General features: G+C 37.4%; 1 protein-coding gene across 2 annotated transcripts in view; it reads left to right on the top strand.

Annotated features, from left to right (window-relative positions):
• MOCOS (molybdenum cofactor sulfurase) overlaps nt 1-18,264 on the top strand; it is a 210,452-nt gene that overhangs the window by 83,138 nt on the left and 109,050 nt on the right. For both annotated transcript variants that reach the window (XM_042870227.1, XM_042870226.1), the window contains exon 4: nt 509-1,150. In XM_042870227.1, coding sequence (XP_042726161.1) covers nt 509-1,150 — 642 coding nt within the window. The remainder of the gene's footprint in view (nt 1-508; nt 1,151-18,264) is intronic.

Raw genomic sequence — 18,264 nt, 5'->3', positions numbered from 1 at the left:
TCTTCTGTTTCTGTTATTAGATTATAAACGGGAAACAAAACTGTATGCTTTTTGAATGAAGAATACTCTGACAGCTCCAAATAATCTGTAAACTAGCTAACCAAATAAAGCTATTAAAAAGCCAACCAAACAAACACGCGCTAATGCCACTAATAGTTTTCAGGTAAAACTGACCTATTTCCTCAGGATCAGTGTACAATATAATATGCAAGCTTGATTCTGATCTCACTGAGGCACTGGACTGGATTGGACCACTCTGTTCACAGCTAGGCAAAATTGGCTTCTATCCTTAAGAACTCAACTACTTTCACTGTAGCACGTGAAAGATTCACCTGTGGGCAAAATTCTTGAAGTTTATTGTGATGTTTGCTGAAATCTGAGTACTTGCATTTAAATCATGTGTCAGAAGAATAGAAGAATTTTCCTGCTGAGGAAAAACAGAATATATCATATGGTAATAAAACAGAAAATTCAGAACTTGATTTTTTTTTTTTTTTTCGTTTTGCAGAATATTACAACATTTTAACACTACATCTGAAGATTATACTGTCATTTTCACATCTGGATGCACGGCTGCACTTAAACTGGTAGCAGAAGTATTCCCGTGGGTACCTGAGGGCACAGAGCAACCGAGTAGTCGATTCTGTTACCTCACTGACAGCCACACATCTGTGGTGGGTATGAGAGGCATAACTGCCTCAATGAATGTATTATCTGTTCCAGTAAAACCAAAGGATAAGATGTTATTGGAGAAAGACTGGTTATCAGCTGAAGAACAAAACTGCACAACACCTCATCTTTTCTCTTATCCAGCTCAGAGCAATTTTTCTGGTACCAAATATCCCCTTTCATGGATACAAGACATAAAATCTGGAAAATTCTGCCCTGTCAAAATACCAGGGAAGTGGTTTGTTCTATTAGATGCAGCCTCATACGTGAGCAGCTCTCCATTAGACTTGGGAGTTCACCAAGCTGACTTTATCCCCATCTCATTCTATAAAATCTTTGGATTCCCTACTGGCTTAGGAGCATTACTGGTAAACAACCGGATTGCCCCCCTCTTGAGGAAAACCTATTTTGGAGGTGGAACTGCTGCTGCCTACCTTGCAGGAGAAGACTTTTACTTCCCAAAGAAGTCTATAGCAGAAAGGTAAGGCTTTGTTTAACAAAACTTGTGGCTTTTTGTTTATTCTGTTTGCTTTAGACAAATGTCTTAGTGTTGGAGCATGCACTCCTCTCTGATAACTGTGTTGCTTTATGCAGTTAGATAGGCGTTTCTCATCCAACTCTGTTTTCTTCTTATTTTCATATCTAAAAGATGTTATCTGAAATATCCAACTTCCTTCTTTGATCTACGTTGTCACAACTGGTAAAACTGTATGGGTTTATCCAGTGACATAAAAGTCAATCCTTGTGTTTTTTAAATTTTATGTGAGGTACTCAACAGAACCCTGATTTGTTCTTGAACGCCTGCACCTGGAGCAGACAGGCCATGATTGGTCACACTATAATGACCCAAATGGAAAATGGAAAGTAAGGGCCATAGATTTCACTTACTCTTAGTAGAAGCTTTATGTGAGTAACACATACAGTAAGGTGAATTACGAAGGACTAATATTTGTAGCTCTCTTATTTTAGGACTGAGGTTCTGGAGAAGCTGTGAAGCTCTCCTGCTGAAGATAGAGGACTCCTAAAAGGAGGTGAAACAGAAATAGATAAGGAAATACAAGATGATATATTAACTTCCCTAGTTCTTTAGCATACTGAAATACTACTGCTGGTGATACTTGATCTTTCTGCCTCTCTCCCTCAAGCCAGGATCACCTTACACAAATGTAGAGAAGGGGCTTCCTTTCTGCAATATCCAATATGTCTGCACAAAGGGAAGATTTGAGATCAACATTTAGTATTAGGAGTGTCTGGAAATGAAAAAGAGAAATAATGAATACAGGCAGTCATGCCTTACATTTGTTTATGGGTTTGTATTCACAAAGTCCAGCATCTCCCATGATGTAAATGCCTGTTCTTCAAGTATATGTGTAATAATGAGCATTATGCTTGATGTATGTGAACCTCTCCTAGTCACGTGCAATGAGTGCTGCTATGGTGTTTCAGTTCTGGAGTGGTAAATGTAGTGGCTAGCTCCATAAAGCTGGCTCTCTTCAAGTACAAAGCTATGTATTATTTTAGAAATGAAAATTGGTAAGTGAACAGCCATTTAATCCTTTAACTTATTTAAAAAAACAAACAAGCAAAAAAACCAAAAACAAACAACAGGGAAGTATTATTGTTCTGAGTTCTGCTTCTGTGTTGTTGTTTTTTTTTTAAACCAACAAGGCCTTTAAGTGCAACGAAATTACTCATTGCGCATCAGAAGGGAAGGGCACAAAAATGTGGGATGTTATGGTACTCCAATACCACTTGCAAGTCAAGGAGAAAGCTTGCTTTAATTTGACCTGGGTAGACTCTAATTTCTGAGTAGCTTTCTAGAGATAATTGACACATAACTCCTGATGTTCCATAGCAGATGAAAATATCTGATAAACATGACAGATCTCAATTCTTCTTTTACACCTTTTGGAAAGGTATGTGGGAATCTTGAGGAAGCTCTATCTCTTTTTCAAGAGTCTTCAGCGGTTGTCTGCTTTTAAGTCATTCAGGCATTTCAGGCTCCCAAAATTTTCAAGGTTTTTTTTTTTGTTTGTTACTGGGTCAGAAGAAAGGCCTGCTTTAACCTTCTTCTAGGCCAGAGTTATAAACAAGGAGATTTATCCAATTGAATTTCTCAGGCTGAGAGCAGAGTGTCTAATCTTGGTTTGAGGGAACCTAACATATAATAAAATCTGACACCTGGACACAGACATGTGATTGATACTAGTTCCTGGTAGACACCAGTGTCACTCAGTTTGACTCGTATATTGATATTTACTTCTGTTTTCATCTATTCCTTTGCTTTTTATTTGAAAACCTAATTGTTAAAAGTTTGTGTTTAGAGCATTATTGATGCTGTCCGTAATCCCTTGTAAACTCTGGACGCTTAAAGTCCTGCCTACAGAAGCTGACATTTTCAAAGATAGGTCAAGGAATGAGGATAACCATTTCTTGTAAAAATAAAAAATGATAGCATTGAAAGTCTCAATCAGTAGTCTGCATGCTGTTCCATATGGGTTTTTTTCCTGTTCAGACATTGTGGCGCTTTGCTTCAGTGTATCTTTCAAGTTGTTTCTGAATAATAAAACACACAAAGCAGATAGGAACAGATCTACTAGATTTCAAATGAGAAAGCCAGCCATTGTGGCCAAAGCTAATGATTACCTTATCTGTGGCCATGTTTCCATTTCATCACTAGTGTCTAAAACACAAATCATTATTTCTTGTATAAACAGCTAATTTGCAGAAAGGAGCTTCCAGCCTTGGAGGTGTCTAAACCCAGCTGGGAAGACGTTTAGCGATCAGCTCCAGCTGGACATGCTTTGGGCAGGAGCTGAGACTTAAGACCCCCTGGGATCCCTTCTGACCTCTGTGTTCCCACTGTTGATCCTGAGCACCACTGCTGAGCTCCATATTCAGTCTTTCTTTAGATACATCTCTGTGATTTCTAAAGATTGGTTTCTTAAAATAGTTCTTTTGAAAAAAAGGTTTTTTTAAAGTATTCCATTAACATTGGAAGTGAACAAATGGAAATGTATCATTTTGTGAGCTAATTTATGAGTACTTCCCCTACGAAGACAGGCTGAGGGAGGTGGGCTTGTTCAGCCTGGAGAAGGCTGTGGGGTGGCCTCATTGGAGCCTTCCAGTACCTGAAGGGAGCCTAGGTACTCAGGAGAGGAGTCAACTCTTTGAAAAGGTAGATAACAGCAGGACAAGGGGAAATGGTTTTAAGTTGAGAGAGGGAAGATTTAGGCTGGATATCAGGGGAAGTTCTTTAATATGAGAGTGCTGAGGTGCTGGAACAGGCTGCCCAGAGAGGCTGTGGAATCCTTGACCCTGGAGGTGTTCAAGGCCAGGTTAGATGGAGCCCTGGGCAGCCTGGTCTAGTATTAGATATGGAGGCTGGTGGCCCTGCTTGTGGCAGGGGAGTTGGAGCTTGATGGCCCTGGAAGTCCCTTCCAACCTGGGCCATTCTGTGATTTTATGATTTATAAGGAAACCTGCATTCTAACAAATATTACTGGAGAAGGAGATTAAAATATGTATGTCTGGATGCTTTCAGCAGTAGGCATCCCTTGTGCATAATTAAAGTGCAATGTAATAAGATAATGACTTTTTGTGAGTCAAGGTGAAACTTGAGTGCAGATGTATAATGAGGGTGTTTATTCATTTTCCTTCCCAGAACTGTCAGAATTGTTACCTTTTGTTTTAATGGATACAGCTTTTCCTGGTGTTATTGGTAGTTTATTTTGTTGTTGTTGCTATATAAATTATTTTATTTCAGACTCTTAGTTTTTTTTTAATACCCTTAAATCACTTTCATACTTTCCCATTTCATGTCAGTAGCCAGTCTTTCTATATCAAATTCTAAAATCATGTTTATTGTATTTTCATCCCTGTATCAAACAGCTTGAAAAATTATTATTATCATTCACAAATCTAGCCTCATTTCCCATGTTGTTTTTTTTCTCCGCAGCATGAGATAATAAAATAATATGATTATATATAGCAAGAATTCAGTGATAAAATATTCATCATCTGTCCTATTTTTTCTTTTGTATCTGGGAGTGCTATTCAGAATCTGATCATTCTGGAATTTATGACTAAGGGAAGAGGCACTGTTGCGTTATCTGTAAATTGGATATCTGCATTGTAGTCTACCAGTGTGTGAGCTGTTGTGTGTTTTTCATTTCCAAATGCATTTTCAACATCTTTGAAAATCCACATGGCGTGATTTTCTCCCTGACCAATTTTAGTGGTTCTTGTCTCCTCTGCTTGGATGATTTGACAGTCCCAGAGCAGCAGCCACACTGTTGTAATCTATGATGCAGTGTACTTAACCAGAGCAGTAGGAAAGGTGTTTTATTTTCTTGATGCGGTAACTTTCTATCTGTGAAGTTATTCAGTGGCTGTTGTATATGACTTGCCAATAAAAGGTGAGATCCATAAAGTTCTGCAGGAAATGAGCTTGATTAGGTTGCACCCATGTACCTCAGTGGAGAACTGTGGTAGAGATACAGTTGGGATGGAGTCTGTGTACCTGTGCAGATGTGTAAGTAATGACACAGTTTGGATCCTCAATTGCGTGCTGAGCTTGTCCATGCTGAAAGGAAGGGAAAGGACAGGAAAATGGAGCCAGAAAGTTAGGATCCAAAGGCTCTACTACTAGGTTCCCAAGAACAGCTATCATTTTGAGGGATTGAGTATAATACCCTGGGTCTGGGTAATTGATGTAGAACATCTCTATAATCCCTTGGTAAAAAGCTGATTTTCCTGGTTGAAGTTATCTCTTGTGTTTTATTGCATACTTCTGTCAGCGTAGAAAATGCTGATTTACTGCACTAAAACTCTTCACAATACTGAGAAATCACCTAAGGGCTGGACTACTGATGCTGGCGTTGTCATCTGGCTCCCACACCCTTGGGGCTCCGTCCATAGGATGTTTTTAATGTGAGAAGTGGCTGAAATGGTGCTAGTACTACTTGTTCAAAGCATATTGTTATGGTCCTTACATGGTTTTGAGATTTTTTTTTGAGATCTCCAAACAGGACCACTTAAGAAGGATTTCTAAATCCAAAAAATTCCTCAACAACCATCCCTTCAAACAGAAGTGATAACTTTCAGATGATGTATTTGGGAAGTGATAGGGGTCTTCATCTAATTTCAAATGGGTGTTCACTGCGAGGCTGCCTCTGCACCTGATAGACTGCCTGGGACTTGCCAGCCTGAACAGGCAACAGGAAACCAAGATGTCAGCTCTACCTCCTCTTAAGTGCCACTATCCCATAGAGATGAGATGCTGAGGGCATGGGGTGGAATTGGGTAGGAGTCTCACAGATGCTGTCCCTGTTGGAAAGACAGATAAAAGACTTTTACTTAACTGATGGAATTTAATTCTGAAAAGTTCTACAGCTGTTTCTCAAAGCAAGAGCTGTGAAGGAGGAGAATATTTGCTTTCTGAGTAACTGTAAGAAGACTTAAGAGAACCTTCACTTTTTCCCTTCTCTACTGAAGTGTACCTGATAGAAAGCTTCCAACAGTTTGTCTTGTTATTTCTTGGGAAGAAGGGGACAGTTGACATTTTCAGGGTGGTGGTTTTTTTTTTTTTTGTTTTTTTTTGGCTTTTTTTTGCCATGGTCTGCAAGGTTCTTCAGTATTTGATACTCAAAAACTTTTGCTCTATTTTTTATCTCACTATTGAGGTGGCACTCATATATCATTTTTGTACTCTAAATATTCTAGATAATTTTTTTTTTTTCCAATAATGAAGTTGCTTTATTGCCCAAAAACTCAACATAGTTAGAATAAATTGAAGGTTATACTTTGGTGAGTCGAATGTAATCCTTTGAGATCATTTTTGTTCTTGATTCACTTTCGCTTCCCACAGAGGTTCAGACAGACACCTCCCCAAGTGCAAAGTTGGCTGTAACTACTTGGTTACTTCAGCAGAGAGGCATCCGTGCCAGGCAATTTACATTGCCTCTCAGGAAAATTGTTTCATCACACTGGAGTGTCTTTGTCCTAGGCTGCAATCTACAGCATGGAAATGAATACTGGGGTATATGGGTAGGAATTGGGTTTTTGGGGTGGGAGAATGGTAGATCTTGCATGCTTTTTAGCAATATTTAGCAAAAATAAAAAAAATACAAATTCAAAGATATATAGACTGTACTTCAAATTTTCTTACTTAAAAGAAGTAATTTCCTCTCTTAAATTTTCTCCTTTAAAAGAAGGCTGAAGTAAGCTGTCTCCCTGAAATCCAGTAGCAGTCACATGCCTAATGTGCCCAGCCCTCAGAGGTTCTTGTAAATCTTATCAAGCATCAATCTGTACTGATAAACCAGCAATTTGATGTCAGTCTCCATCCCAGTATACAACAGGCACTGAATTATTGACTTATGAAATAAACCTTATGAATTGCTAGGATGCTAGAATGCATGCATTTTTAAATAAAAGAAAAATTTGGAGCTCATTATAAAATGGATTGGTCTTAAAATATAAAGTATTTTGAGATGATAGCAAGGAAGAAAGAAATTCTGTTCTATACCAGGGCTTGATTTTTGCCTTTGATCAAATACAGTGCAAATCCTGCCTGAGCTAGAAGGCCTATTTGCAGTCATTGTGGTGAGCAAGTTGTCATGATACAGTTTCACCCTAGGGATTTCTTAGACTCAAATTTAGAATCAAACCCCTGCCCTAAGTCTTCTTTGAGAAACTTTATAAATTTGTAGCACCAGCTATTGGGATTTTATAGCATTTTCTGGTAATAAATTTATTTCATAGTGGGTTTTTTGTGCTTTGCAGATTTTACATTTGTGGTTGATTTACATATATGATATATGAGAAAAAACAATGGTAGCTTGTTCAGCGTAAGAATTACACTTTTTTTCCCCTTAACATTTGTTCTTGCTATTATCACGTAAAAGGGTGAGACTGGCTGTTTGACCCAGTCAGTATTTACAACATGCAAGTCCTGTTCAGATAATGTTAAGGCATTGATTCACTTCAAAGTACAGGAATTAAAGCTTTTGCTCTCTCTTTTTACCTCAGGCAGTTCTCAAGAACAGCAATTGCTGTAAATACTCCATGGTATAGTGTATAATTAGTATAATTCTCTTTGTTTGACTGCAGAAGTCTTAGAGACAAAAGCAGAAGTTAAGGCAGACTTACTGAAGAGCCGTGACTAGTGTCAGGGGGTCAACTTATATATTTAACAGTATTTTAACCTACTTCTTACATGCTAAATCGTCCTGTGTGTATGTGTGTGTGTGTGTGTGTGTGTTTTAAATGCTTTCACAGTGATGCTGAAATTGTTCCGTGTTGGCTATAGAAATTTATTGCTTCCTTTGGGATTACTGGAATTTTGATTTGCAGAGTGCAGATGTGCAAAAGCATTGAGCTAGGGCAGGAGTACCTGCTGGCTGTACTGCTGGCCCCTCATGGACACAGCTGCATCTGTGCAGAAAGAATAAATCCTCCACACATCCTCCATCCTTCCCCAGAAAAGCACTTGCTGCTTTTTCTAGCCATTAGTGGGGGTTTTTCCCACTCCCTATTCCTGCTAGTGTAGCAAAGGGTTGACCAGCTCAGCATCAGCCACTGGCCTGATGGATGCTAAGGTCTTGGGGAAAGGACAGATGTAGAGCTGGGTGGATAAGGCAGCTCAGAGAGGACAAACAGAAAAAAGCAGAACAGAACATTTGTGTCAAAATGATACTAAGATTGTGAAAATATCACTACAGATCAATGTGGAAAGTTTCACTTGACCTGGAAAGATAAGCTTTGTCTTACTGAACTCTGTAAGTAATGTACTTCTTTGGGATTTTTGTTTGTTTGTTTGTTTTCCTAATTGACAATGACAAAGCGAAATACCTGAAGATTGCAGGAAAGAATGGCAAGCTTTTAATTGGTAGAGTGGCTGGCAATTATAACTACTGGCTGAACGCAGTCCAAATTGAGTTCTTCCAACATTGTTGGAAAATTGGTTGTTTCCTCTTAAATTTTGCCCTCAATTCTAGTAATCATTATACAGTGGTAAAATATTCCCATTCCCAGCTGAAACTCATGGTAAGGTTACGTTCAAAAATGCCTGGTGGAAAATGAGAAAGCTTTTCTTCTTCTGTAACATTCTAATGCATTATTGTGTCACGAGTTTATTTTAACCCTTCTTGCTGCTTTTATTTGCTCTTTTCTGGAAGAAGGTATTAAAAATCAGTGGTTTTCAGTCTGTCGTGTATGGACTTCTCAAAATCCATGATCTTAATCACAAAGTTTCCACGGAAGGAGATTAAAACATACGATCGTATATCCGTGTGGCAACAATATACCTGAACTTTCAAAAGAGATTCTCATTTTCAGTGGTATTTTTTAAAGTACAGTGACTTTCACTCCGCATCAATCTTCAAAACTCTTTTTTGAAAGGTATTCTTGAAGATCAGACTTAGACTTGTCAGTAGCATCAGAGACAAGTCTTGTCACTTAAGAGGATATATTTTTGCAGTGTAAATAAAGTCGTATTTGTAATATGACAGCAAGATGAAATGCCCATAAAGGATGGTCTGTTTAATAACAGAAGACTCACAGAACAGTCTTAAATTTTATGACTCAGATTATGTGGCTTCTTATGTGGTATCAATCTTCTTTTATATTTTATTTATAGCTAAGTTACAGAGAGCTACTTTTTTAACAAGTTTAGCGGTCACTACTGAGAAAAGTGGTCTATATGAAGCCAGCGTCCTTCAAATGTTTAGATAAGCTCATTCAGGTTAGTATTTGAAGATTACAAATACAAACATAGGGTTTGTTCTTAATTTTTTTCATATTCATACTAGTCAAATGTATGCAAGAGTGCATCTGGCAGTTGTACTCATGGGAACCCGTGAAAGAAACATCTCCAGGAGTCTCAAATAGATTTAATTCAGAAGAAAAAGGAAAATATTAAGGCTCTTGAGGGGAAAAAAAAAAGAAAAAAAAAAAAAAAAAAGATTTAATAATCTTTCCCGACTTTCACGCATAAGAAAAATTTACAGGCACAGGAAATACTCCAATTTGATTAAACACTTGGCTGCCACATTTCAGTCTGTTCAATTAAAAAAAATCAGACAGATTCTCTAGCATTATTATAATCCACTTTTTCCACATCTAGGCATTTATATTATCAAATAACATCTGCTATGGTTTAATAGCTGTGTCAAATGATTGTAATAGCTTTATTTTTGGTGAATTTTATGATAAAAAGTTTTAGAGTTACAGCTGGGAAAGTACTTAGGCTGAGTGGATTGTATCTCCTACATTATCCTTTATGGCAGACATTTTGCAGTTATGCTTCCAGGTAGTAGTCTGAAATGGCCTTTTTTTTCATTTTTGGATTGCTGCTGATGTCAACAGTTTGTGAGTTCAGCAATATAAATTGTATGGATTTTTCTTCATAACATCCACTGCTAGGAAGTGGTTAGTATGAATCTAACTGTCTTTAGCACTCACTTTGTTCTAAATTAGAATCGTCTTGATAGGTCTCGATATATACAGTAATATATGACCAGTTTACATGAGGAAAAATGGCACTCTGTTCTGGTAAACGACAGATTTAGTATGGTCTGTCTTCTTGAGCAAGACAAACTATAGCTAAGTAACAGTAACCCAGTTAACCCAACCTATCCTGTAAATGAGTGCTGGTGTGCTGAAGTCCTGATCAGTATTAAAGAAGGCTACTGTTCATGTTAGATTATGTTTTTATCTTGTTGCACATCTATGTTTTTCCTATATTTTGCATGAAGAGTTAGTTTAGAAATAGCGTATCAAAACAAAGAACTAGAGCCACGGTTAGTACTAGATTTTCTGTGTTTGTCTTGAGAAACAGAAGTTAAAAGATAAAACAAACCTTAGATTAGCTTTTCTCAAACTCTGCAAAGCGTGTACATGCATATAAAAACATAATCCTTATACCAGTATGTGGACAGTAAGTTATTTCTAGTCATCTTTGATTGATAATGGTTCAGCAACCTTTTTCTAGTGTCAACTTGAACACTCCATTCTAATCTTGTTCAAATCATATCCCCGGGTGACAGAAGTTTTTCAAAATAAGATTTTACATATGTGATATTTACATATGAGGCTTTTTCTTTTAAGGAAATGAATTTAATATTGATTTGACTGCCAGTGTAGTTTAGAAAGCACCCGTAACTGAGTAAGACATTAGCATTTTGAGTCCAGTGGTCTGGCTTGGTTTGTGTAAGATGATAAGGATAGTGTACATTGTTTTGCCATGTGTCAGAAAAAAAATGACTGTAGCTGTGGTCCTGTCTTTTTTGAATGTTGCACATCTGGCTATGAAAAAATGCCCTCATATTAATCCATTTATCATTGTTTCTGGGTTTACGTTAGTATTGTTGGGTTCAGTGGATATCCTAAAAAGTACCTTGTTTTTCATTGCTTGTAAACGGTCCTCTATATGACCTGGATGTTCCTGAGAATTTGTAGGTGTCATATACAAAATCTGCCTTTTGGAAGTGCTCTTTGTGATTGGATATCAGACATTTGCTCACAGTTATTTTATTATTTTACACCTAAATTTTTTTCTTGCTGCATGAAAAATCTTACTGTGCATACCCAGATTGGATACTGCACTACTACCCAGTAGTGCAGGAATATTCCCTGATTGTGATTCCTGTACTTCCTTTCTCCGTAGCTAGACGTTACATTTTTTGGATGCACTTTTTAGTTTCAAGTTTATACACTGAGAATACATGCTCATCTTTCTAGAGGTATTAAATAAATCACAAGTAGTGGAATGCTATTCTTTTTAAAATTGTTGCATGAAAGTACCAGAACCTCTGTAATGCTCATTCTGAGAAGTACTGTTAAAACCATTTGTTGAAATTTTGAGTGCTGTTTCACTGAAATGCAAATATTTCATGGGAAAGCATAACTGTTGGTCATTTCTTAATGCAAAAAGCAGACATCTTTCAGTCAAAATCTGATTGAAAATTCATAACTAACCTTTAATTTACATGTGACTTGTATTTTATGTAAGTTTTAGTGTTCGGTCATATTTTCACAGCACAAAAAAAGTTGCATATTTTCTAACAATTTGGTACTAGCACTGCTCTATAGTGTTTGCAAGGTCAACGCATTTTCTCATTCTTGTTACCATGGCTTTCAAGACTTCAAATTTTTGCATTTTCTAACCTGTTATATTATAGTCTTCTGTTGGCACAGCACCTTTACCCCTGGAGAGGTTGTCCTCTGTTGTGCTAAAAGCTTGGGAAGAGCATTCACAGGCTTCCAGAAATGTGCTGCAGTAAATGAGAACAGCGTAAGATCACTGGGATGAAAGTGGCAGAACTGCTGTGTAGGGACCTCTTGGTCCAATTTATCTGCTGTTGGACTCAACAGGAGACCTTTGATTACTTTCTCTATGCCAAATTTAATCCCTTTTAATCATTTAAAGCAATTAAAAGTACACAAATTATCATTGATTCACTATCTAGCCATTTCTAGTTGATTTTCATAGACGAATTGCTACTGAATTGAGGATGAGCAAGAAAACTGCCTCCCTAATTGTTCATAAGAATTACGCTCTTGGCATTTAATGAATGTGATGATTAAATTAGATCAAAAAGTAGAAGCAGGCACATGCCCTTTGGCTGGCATTTTCTGAAGAATTAGGGTTTTTATGTATGTCAATGTATATAAGAACACACATAAGCAAATAACTGTGGTTGATTTACCAGTAGTAGACAAATAACTGAGGAAACCTTCCTGCCTGCTTGTTTTGACTGCCTTGAATTTTAAATTTGAGATGTTACTATTCCCATTCTCAGTCGCTGAGAGATGGCTTTGCAGTGAGTTAATGCACACACACCTAAAGATGCTAAGTGCAATTATAAATTTTAGTGAGGACCGCAGAGAGATCCAGAGACAGGCTGGATTGATGGGCTGAGGCCAATGGGATGAAGTTCAACAAAACCAAGTGTTGGATCCTGCATTTTGCTCACAACAAACCCAGACAACGCTACAGGCTTGGGGTAGAGTGGCTGAAAAGTTGTGTGGTGCAAAAAGGACCTGGGGGTATTGGTTAAAACTTGGCTGAAAGTAAGCCAGCAGTGTGCACAGGTGGTCAAGAAGGCCAATGGCATTCTGGCTTGTATCAGAACTAGTGCAGCCAGCAGAAGCATGGAAGTTATCATCCCTCTTTATTCAGCACTGGTGGGGCAGCACCTTGAGTGCTGTATTCAGTTTTGGGCCCCTCACTACAAGAAAGACATTGAGGTCCTAGAGCATGTAGGGCAGCAAAGCTGTGAGGGGTCTGGAGTAAATGTCTTATGGGGAGTTGGTGAGGGAACTGGAATTGTTTAGTCTGGAGGAATATCAGGGGAGAGTTTATAACTCTCTACAACTACCTGAAGGGAGGTTGTAGCAAGGTGGGGTTGACCTCTTCTCCCAATTAATAGCGATCGGATGAGAGGGAATGGCCTGAAGTTGCACCAGAGGAGGCTCAAGGTGGATGTTATGAAGAACTTCTCTGAAAGAGCAGTCAGGCACCAGAACAGGATGCACAGGGAATGGTGGAGTCACTGTCCCTGGAGGTATTCAAGGAACATGTAGGTGCCATATTTAGGAACATAGTTTACTGAGCAATATAGGTGTTAAGTAGATGGTGGGGCTAGACCTTAGAGATATTTTCTAACTTCAACGATTCTAAGATTCCATGACTAAATGCTGTGATATGGCTAACTTTCAAACAGACATCTATAAAGGACTTGGCCAACAAAATGTTTTAAGTAATAGAATATAATGAAGCTCTTTTTGTCTTAACAATATGGTTTTTTTTCTGAGAATGTTTAGTACATCCATGATTTTCTTTGTATATCCATCAAAATGGACATTGGACTGTGTTCAGCTTCTGTACTAAATGCAAATTCAAGCTGTACTGTGCTGCTCTTGTTCAAAGACAATGTCCTTGTCTTTGTGTGAGTTTATAGCAGACCTCCTAAATATTTACTATAAATCCTTCTTCCTATCACAGAGTAAAGTCCATGGTATGAATACATTCACAGTCTACATTCATATGAAATATGTCTAGGAATATAGAATCAGGATGCATTCATTTTATGTTCTCTAAAGGTTTCTGTAATACAGAAATATATATGAATACAGAAAATAATGCCTTCTGTTAATATCACCAGATCCTGAGCGTAATATTGTGCGTGCCACAGTAGATTTCTAAGATCATCTGTATGAAGTTTTCAGATTGTTTGATGAATCAACCTTATACTAAAACTGTGCTTAAAATATAGCAAATATGGATTTCATTTCTGTCCTCTATGTGCAGGAAAATGTAAGTTACCACATACTTCTGTCGTGCAGGGAGTACTGAATAAGTTCTCATTTAATCTCCCTTCCTGCCTGATGAACACAAATGCTTGGCAATCAGAACTGTGAGTCGAAGATAAGGGAAGATTTCTTATCCTAGCCTGGTTTATTTAAATTATGAGCTAAAGAGGGGAACGTGAATCTTGAAGAGATCATTTTGTACTTAATGAAGCAGTTTTAACAGCCAACGAGATCTACCTTTAGCTATTTGAATGGCTACAGGAACGTTAAAAATTTATATGATCGTAAGAATTCTCAGCAGAACATCTTATTTAAGTAAACTTTTCTTATCTCTGCTTCTTTCTCCAGTTAAAGATTAATAATCCATTAATTTGAGATTTTTGAAACATTTTTTTCCCCAGGTAGGTGAGGAATGTAACAAGCCCAGCCATAGTTAAATAGTGAGCGGGGCTCGTGCTTTATCTGTAGTGGCATGTTGAAAGGTGTAAAAGCACTTGGCAGGGCTGCCAAATTAGCTCATGTGTGGGTGTCCTGGAGGGGGAGGAGAACGAGCACTATTCTCTTTCTGTAGTTATGTCCACTAATGGTACTGACAACACATTTTTAAGGTGTAAATTATGTGTACAGAAAGAAAAACTATATACACACAGACAAGAACAAGGTTATGGCCCTGCTGACTTCTTTCATGGAGTTACTGACCAAATAATAAACCACGTGGATAGATATAACACGTTGCATGATGGGCATTTTTCCCTTAAATTGTTCCTCTTCCTCAGCACATACTTAAGATAGCAGCTTTGGTTAACACCCAAGGTAACAGGGACACTGGCCCAGCTCCTAGTGACAGGAGGAGGAAATAAAAACAGGAGCCTCTTCACCATTTCTCTGAGCTGCGCTGAGGTGTGTATTGATTTCAGTTACAGATTAAGTTTACAAAGCAGTGGAAGAACTTGATGGTACAGAAAACATCAGCGTATCAACTCAGTGAACCTGTCATAGGGTGACTGTTATAAGGCTCCTTGTGGTTCAAACAGGCTTTGAGCGGTACTGCCCTGAGAATAAAAAATGTGATCCTTGGCTCTTTCTGTGGTAATAGCTGATTGATCACACTGATAACTTTCCAGGCATACGCTGCTTTTTCAGAGTGCTAATAGGAAAATATTTCTTACACTTTTCTTGTGCCAGTGCATTTCCATTTTAAAACCTAAATACATGACAAGATCTCAAAGTTTCATTAGGGAAAAACTGGAAACATACACTGTACCCACCTCTGTTATTTTAGCAGCAGAGGAGTAGCAATGTTAAGCCTGCGCTGTAGGTTGCACGTGGTGATGTAACCAGAAGCCCTGAGCCAAATCCTTGCCCATGGCACTCAAAAGATGTGGGAGCTGTTGTCACGACAGTCTGAAAATTCAGGTGAGGCAAGGCTCATGAGTTGCAGTAACCTGATTTATTGCTCCAACTGCTACAGCTGGGAAATATACCACTCCTTACAGAACTTGCCTTACAAGGTTTAGACACCATTAAATCAGGCTGGTAAGTTCTCTCCTGAAAATAAACACCCAGACACTGCCTTCTGCTTCATGTCCATTTCTCCTTAAGCTGAAAACAGAATTCTAACAAAGTTTGATTTCTAGGGAATAGTCTTATTGCAGCGATCAAATTCAGTTCTTAAATTTAAGACAAAGCATAGTGTAACTTCATTTGCACTGGAACATATACTTATCAATTACAATAGAGACTTTGTGCCTTCAAATACTATAGTGATTTGACATCCCACAGTGAAATAATTACAAAATGTATTACCAATCTCCAGGAAGAAAAAAAAAATAAGAAAGAAAAAAAGAAAGCAGTGACAGTACCGTTTCTTTGTTTTCCAGAGGGGAAAATATCTTTGACATCTGTTTCACTTTGCAGAAAATAAAGGAAAAAATAGTAAGACTTTCCTGACAGTCATTGTGTGACATTAACCTAAACAGCACAGGAGGAAAGTAAGATAATCTCATTTATAATGCATCTTTGAACAATTCCTAATTCTAAAAATAATTAGGAAAAAGAAGTACACTTCGCAGTATCATTTTGGAACTGTTTTATTTTTTGTGCTTTTTTTTTTTTTTTTTTTTTTTTTTTTTTTTTTTTTTTTTTTTTTTAATTTTGATATACCCAGTGTAGGTGAACAGTGTCTACATTAATGATTGATTTTTTAGACTGCATCTTGCACTTAAAGCTGGACCTGATTCTGCAACCTCAGGCAATTAAAATTCAGTGAGGCGTGATGTCTGTTGTGTTTTCTGATGTTTGTTTAATAATGTACCTATCTAAACAACCACAAATACATTTGGAGGTGCAGAGCCCTGTTGGGTCTTCTTTCAGGCTCTGGGCAGATCCAAGAAGACAGCATTACCTTACACTATGTCCAACATTCTGTCATAGTATTTTTACTTTAATTACTTCCTCAATTGAGGGGAAAATAGTCAATGAAGAGATAAAACCTTGAATCCTTTTCACCCTGGCAATTTGATTACCATTTAAAATGAGGAATTCTTTATGAAAAGTTCAAAGTTTGTCTTTTCCCTTTTAGCATTTCCTTACAGCATCATCATAAGAGAATAAGACCTTCTTGGCATATATGATATGCATCAATAATAATCCTGTTTGCAGAAACCCAGCATTGCTAGAAAATGTTGACATTCAGACTAAATACTAGTGACAGTTTTGTGGGCTTTTTTTTAATTACGTTTTTATGATCTTCCTTGTAAGATTATCCCAGTGAAATGTTGACTCATTATTCTGTTTTCTCTCCATTGTTTTTGTTTTGTTCTGTTTTGTTTTGCAAAGCCCTGATGATACTTCACTCCTAAGAAAAGCTTTAAAAAATGCCCTATATTTGCAGTGTGAATTATTATAGTGCCACTGTGCATAACAGTTACATTATAAATATTTCTTCAGACATTTGATAAAGACTCAAATTAAGAAAAAGAATTACTAGTTCAATTACAATTATATATAATTACGCTATGTTCAATTTAGTTTATCTCTAGCTTTTTCTTGCCACATTGTGTTCATTGTTGAAGAATGAGAATTTAGCTGACTGTATTGGAAGTAAATACAGATTTTTCTGTTCTTTATGACATATTTTGCTTAAATTGAGACTGTCCTATCAGCATGTTTTCTCACCAACAAATGATGTAGTTTAGCTCGTTCAACTTCAAAACTAGCCTCACACGTGAAGACTTCTTTTCTAGTTTGGAATCAATTTTCTGTCAGTTTCTGTTAGGCTAGAGACTATTCACTGCTAACAGTGCTACTTCCTTAATTATAAATTACCTATGCTGATGCAAGCATAGTTTATTTGCATTTACCCAGTAGGTGAGTCTGATGGATATTCTGCTAACCCAAGAAAAATAGATACTTTTCAAGATATGTATGAAGTCTTCTAGAGAGCTGTGTGAGGGCCTACTGTCTCCAGGAGGGATCAGTGCAAAAACTTATTTAGCATAAATATTAGCCATGGACTAATTAATATGTGTCTAAGCACTTAAGGAGGTAGAACAGCTAGAATAATGCTAGCTTACTGTGTTCTCTTAAAGCAAGTATAAATGTATCCAGTATGCTCAACAACTGCACCTATGCTGTCTTGTTTCCGAAGGATTTATCAACCCTTTTAAAAAAGAAAAAGAAAAAAGTATCTAGTAAATAAATGATTATTTGTTTATTTTACATCTTACAAGCTAAGAAATGCTTTGTGGTGCCACGTTGCATCCTGCTGTGAAGTGCTCAACGGATGCCAACGAGAGCCCGTTATTTGGTCACATGCCTCTAAACATTACTGACCAATAGAGCTTAAGTACAGTACTGTCTGTATGGTGGCATTATTTTTTTGACAGTATCTTCTTTATGTTGCTTTCAAATAGTCCCTTGGTAGTTTAAAGCAATCTTCACGTGTTTAACAGTCATATTAGTTGTGCTTTTCAGAGATGCTGAAACTAAATATTTTCTCTTTCTCTACTCTAGGGAATTCTTGTTCTATTCCAGATAAAATCCTGTTGTTATGCAATCTCTCTGTACAGCTTTGTATCTTAGATGTACATATTGATTATCTGCTGTTCTTTATTTAGGACGCAGTCTGGTGGTGTACTTTGACTCCACTAAGGAGTAATTACCTATAACTAATGGCCATTCTTAGGATTTGAGAGATCTGGACCATCTTTCTTCTACAAGTTGCATAATCTTTTTATTTGTTTGGATTTAGGAAGTGTCTTTGCTACTTAACATTGT

This window comes from Lagopus leucura, unplaced genomic scaffold (assembly GCF_019238085.1).
Source record: "Lagopus leucura isolate 7727_CA_CO unplaced genomic scaffold, USGS_WTPT01 Super-Scaffold_100002, whole genome shotgun sequence".
Classification (NCBI taxonomy): domain Eukaryota; kingdom Metazoa; phylum Chordata; class Aves; order Galliformes; family Phasianidae; genus Lagopus; species Lagopus leucura.
This window is presented reverse-complemented; position numbering and strand designations above follow the sequence as displayed.